At 48.0% G+C, this 4,484-nt stretch overlaps 1 protein-coding gene and 1 pseudogene across 2 annotated transcripts in view; both read left to right on the top strand.

The window, feature by feature from the left end:
* LOC117960524 overlaps nt 1-511 on the top strand; it is a 3,976-nt pseudogene extending 3,465 nt beyond the window's left edge.
* A 2,084-nt stretch (nt 512-2,595) lies between these two features.
* The window catches only part of LOC117960297 (TBC1 domain family member 12-like), a 24,920-nt gene continuing 23,031 nt past the window's right edge, over nt 2,596-4,484 (top strand). Inside the window, exon 1 of one of the 2 annotated variants that reach the window (XM_034898119.1) lies at nt 2,596-4,353. In XM_034898119.1, coding sequence (XP_034754010.1) covers nt 2,933-4,353 — 1,421 coding nt within the window. In that variant the 5' untranslated portion in view covers nt 2,596-2,932. The remainder of the gene's footprint in view (nt 4,354-4,484) is intronic. The other variant, XM_034898118.1, reaches the window with a different exon arrangement.

The following is a 4,484-nucleotide window of genomic DNA, read 5'->3' as shown; positions in this document are numbered from 1 at the left end:
TAGGGAGAAAACCGGGACGACAACACAGGGAAGGCCAAACGGGAAAATAACCCCAAACAAAAACCCCAACCCACAACAAATACTCTGTTATTTCCTCTTTTCATGGTTGATTCTCACATGCTGAAATGAAAGCCAACCTTCAGAAAGCACACAATGTGAATCTTAAGATCTTTGGTGTGACTTTTGTTTTACTAGATAAGGTACAAGGCCACCGTGGACTATCTCTCCCTGTTCATTCTTTCTCTCCCTGTTCATTCTTTCTCTCCCTGTTCATTCTTTCTCTCCCTGTTCATTCTTTCTCTCCTTGTTCATTCTTTCTCTCCCTGTTCATTCTTTCTCTCCCTGTTCATTCTTTCTCTCCCTGTTCATTCTTTCTCTCCTTGTTCACTCTTTCTCTCCCTGTTCATTCTTTCTCTCCTTGGCAGTCGAGATAAATGGGATCAGTAACCTCGGCTGGATGGTGTGCAGAGGGGAAGAAGCAAAGTGGCACCAGACTGTCTCCTCTCTTTAGATTGTCTGTCAGAAATGCTGAGTCATGTTAACAAAGGGGAGCTCCTTACACTCTGGGGTGTATGTAAGTCAGTTTTTTTTGTGCTGCTGTGCTGTGTGAGATTGTTATCCATACACCTGCAGGTAGAAATACAATACCAAGACCTTCTCAACTCTCATTGTTGTTTCACTCTCAAAAACACTCAACCAAACCACAACAAACCGCTGACGTAACTCTTTCTGAAAGTCTTGAATACATGTTTATTAGATCTCAGTGTCTCGCCACATTTGGGGTAATCCCCCAGCGTGACGTCGTCCTCTCAGGCGTCGATGTTCTGCAGAGCCTCGAGACTTTCCTCGGGACACACGATGCGCGGGTTCAACGCCCCGCTGTACCTGTACTGCTTCTCCTCTTCCTCCATGTCCTTTGCCATCTGCATCCTGGACTGCGGGTTGCTGTTCATCCTGATCCAGCACAGTGTGAAGCTGATAGCACACACACACACACACACACACACACACACACACACACACACACACACAATAATCCAGAAGCAACGGAAACAGGAACGTTTTACCCTCCTGTTGTCCTGGGGTCAAATTTGCCCCGTTTTTAAAAGTTTTTGAAATATGTGATTCTTTCTTCCAAATTGTCCAAATATTACGTGGATGGTTCCATTTAACGCTTAGATCACTACTTTATTGAATTCTGGGTGTTTTATTTCCCCCCCAAAAAACTTCGAGAAAAGACAAGAAAACTGACATGATTTTATGTAAATGACCATGAATTCGAAAAATGAAAATGAAGAAAATGTTGAAAAAAGCGTCTCAAACACGTTAAAAAAGGTTGAAAAAAGCATAAATTTTTTTTGGGGTTTATTGACCTGGGAGGACATCACAAGGGTTTCATCGTGTAAGAGTATGTAAAACCAAACACCTATTGTACTACACACACACCTGCAGGGCAATGTGTGTGTCTGTGTGTGTGTGTGTGTGCGTGTGCGTGTGCGTGTGTGCGTGCAAGCCACCCGATATGCTTGTGTGTCTTAACCCTCCTGTTGTGCTCGGGTCAAATTTGACCTCTTTTAAAAATGTCCATATCATAAATATAGCATTCCTTTAACCAAATTAACACAAAAAAGGAAGGATTCCAGACATTGCTATTTGCAAATAAAATTAATTAATTTCATTGAATTTTGGGTGAAAATTGAAATGGTTTCAAATCAGCATCATGACCAAACTCATCCAGTCAACATACGTTCCTCTGATCTTAACTATTAGTCAAAATAATTCATAATTTCTACTTTTTTAACTCAAATATTAGGTATAATTCTACATATATGAGGGTTATTGACCATGGATTACAAAAAGTAGTAAAACTAGTGGTAATAAGGTGGTGTTGGTGAAATATATAAAATGTTAACAATGCATTGAAAATGTCAAACGTCAAGTGTTAATCTTTTTGACCCAGGAGGACAACACAAGGGTTAAACCAATCACAATCGTCTTGAGAGGACAGAGCCACGGTGCCGCTGCTGAATAGTCTCAGGAATTAAGTTGTTTTGGTGGAATATGTAGTTTTAGTCGGTTCCAGCTAGCCAGACAGCTAGCTAGCCAGACAGCTAGCTGGAACATCTGTTCTGATTTACCCTGCAGAGATCTGAGGACCTGCTGCAACAACCACATTTCTCCTCTGGGGATCAATATGGATCTTATTTAGTCTTTATGCTTTTAATAATTTCACTACATTTATAAGTTTAAACTAAATTACTTTACTAAAGTAATTTTTTCATGTTTACATCCATGGGGTCACCAGGGGTCAGGGATCCCTGGTGCAGTTACACGCAGTGGCCAGCAGGCGTCACTATAAACTGCGAATTAAAACTCGAGGAGTGAGGTTTTTTTTTTTTAGATTATTTTTGGGGCTTTTCCCTTTAATCTTTGCCAGTGGCAGCTAGGAGATAGTGGGAAGACATGCAGAAAATCGTCAGCGGTCGGAATCGAACCCTAGATCTCTGCGTAAAGGCATAAAACCTCGCATTACATGTGCGCCTTCTCTACCACTGAACCAACCCGGGCACACTCTGGGAGTGACTTGTTGTGGTGGTGGGGGCATGACGTCATTGTTGGGGTATTTTTCAAGATGGCGCTGGTCTGTGGCCGGGGATGCCGCTGATGCAGCCAGCTAAAACGTTTCAGTGGATTTAAATAATTGTTCCGCCCGGCGACGACGCTACCTTCGCAAGAAAGAAAGAGAAGATATTATTTTTAAGACACCAGAAAGTGACACGTTCCATCCGGTGAGTGTCAGGTAACGTTGAAGGCTAAAATGGTAGCCCCTTCCGCCGAGAACAACAAAACCTGCTGCCGAGCCGCCGGGCAGGAGGACTCGATACGGGATTCTATGGCCGGGGCCGAGGCTCTCTCGACGGACTGAGTCGTCATGGAAACGACGAAAGAGAACGGAGGTTCGTCTGCCGTTGACTTGAACGAGAACGAAGAGGAAGGCGGAGGTCATACATCTTACATCGCGTTCAAAGACACCAGCACAGCGCTGCTATCCGGTATCCACGGGGGTCAGGAAGCTGGGAAGAGCCTTATATACGTGACCGGTAATGGGAGGAATGTCAACGGGGACGCCTCGGTGCAGCCGCCCCCGCAAAACAGGGAGATAATGTTGGATTTGGTCGCTGCGGAGGAGTATCTCCCCGGGCGGTTGACTGGCAGTTGTGTGGTTTCGGGGGTTTGCGGTGACCTGAACGGATTAACTGAGTCATTCGGTCAGGAGGAGCCGACGATGGTCGGACTGGAAGGAGGAGGAGGAGGAGGGCTCGGCCTCGCAGTGACTACAGTGGCTTCCTGTCCAGCTGTGCTCGGGGGTCCGGTTTCAGTTGAGAGGCAGCAGCACCCTGCAGGGGAAAGCGGAGGGGAGACCCCGGATCCCGACGAAGTTATCCCGGGAGAAGGGACAACCAGCCGTGGCTGCATCCGGACTTCTTTCCCCCTTGATCGGCTGCCATTCACGGGGAAGCACCAGCGGAACTGCGCATGCTCCGCCGCGGCCCCCCATTGTCCAGATGTAAACATGCCCAACGGGGATGTTGACAGGCCGGAGTACTGCGGTCCCGGAGCGGAAATGGCTTTCTGTAAACAGACATTGTTTCCCAGCCCGGTGCTTGTGGGCCAGAGACCCAGCTTATGCGACGTGGACTGTGAGGAAGGGAAAGTTGCCAACGGTGGTTTACACATTGTGACCAACGCCAGAGCAACATGTGACTGGTCCGACTCAGACTATTCCCCCGAAAATAACTCAGACATAAATTTCGACCTGGGGGCAAAGCAGGAAAACGGAGCCGGGTCGGGATTTTATCCGAGGAGCCCAAGCGACTTCAGCGGGACATTGTTCTCTCAGTGCCCGGGGGAGGATGCGCCACCTGCGGCAGAGCTCCCTCTCTCCTCCCCGGTCTCACCCAAGGACTCCCCCACCCGGGGATCAAGTGCCAAACTCCCCTCACCCCGCACGTCAACCCTCTCCAACGTGAACGGCGACAGCCCGGTCTCTGAACCCAACATCAGGGAGGATGATGATGAGGAGGATTTCAGTGAGCTCAGTTTACCCGTCAGGCCGTCAAGTTTAAGGACTAACCCCAACCTTGTGGTGTCCCTCAGCTGTGATGCCACCCCGTTGTCTCCCGACGGGGATGGGGACTTGTATTTTGGGGACGAGGAGGACTTTAGGAACGTTTTGGAAGCGGGTCGCAGGCAGAGCGCCCCGGACCATCTACCGGACCGGAGCGAACAGACAGACAGCTCGGACACCAAGCTGATGCCAAAGAGGTTCGGCATTGCTGATTTCTTCACCAGGTAAACTGAAGTTCTCTGTCTTAGACACACACACACACACACACACACACACACACGCGTCAACACGCACTTCTTTGATGTGGTAAAAATTAGAAAAGCCCCAAAGCTATGACTGCATGAGCAGCCGGAAG

This window comes from Etheostoma cragini, chromosome 17 (genome assembly GCF_013103735.1).
Source record: "Etheostoma cragini isolate CJK2018 chromosome 17, CSU_Ecrag_1.0, whole genome shotgun sequence".
Lineage (NCBI taxonomy): Eukaryota > Metazoa > Chordata > Actinopteri > Perciformes > Percidae > Etheostoma > Etheostoma cragini.
The sequence above is the reverse complement of the archived record's forward strand: the minus strand, read 5'-3'. Positions and strand labels throughout refer to the sequence as shown.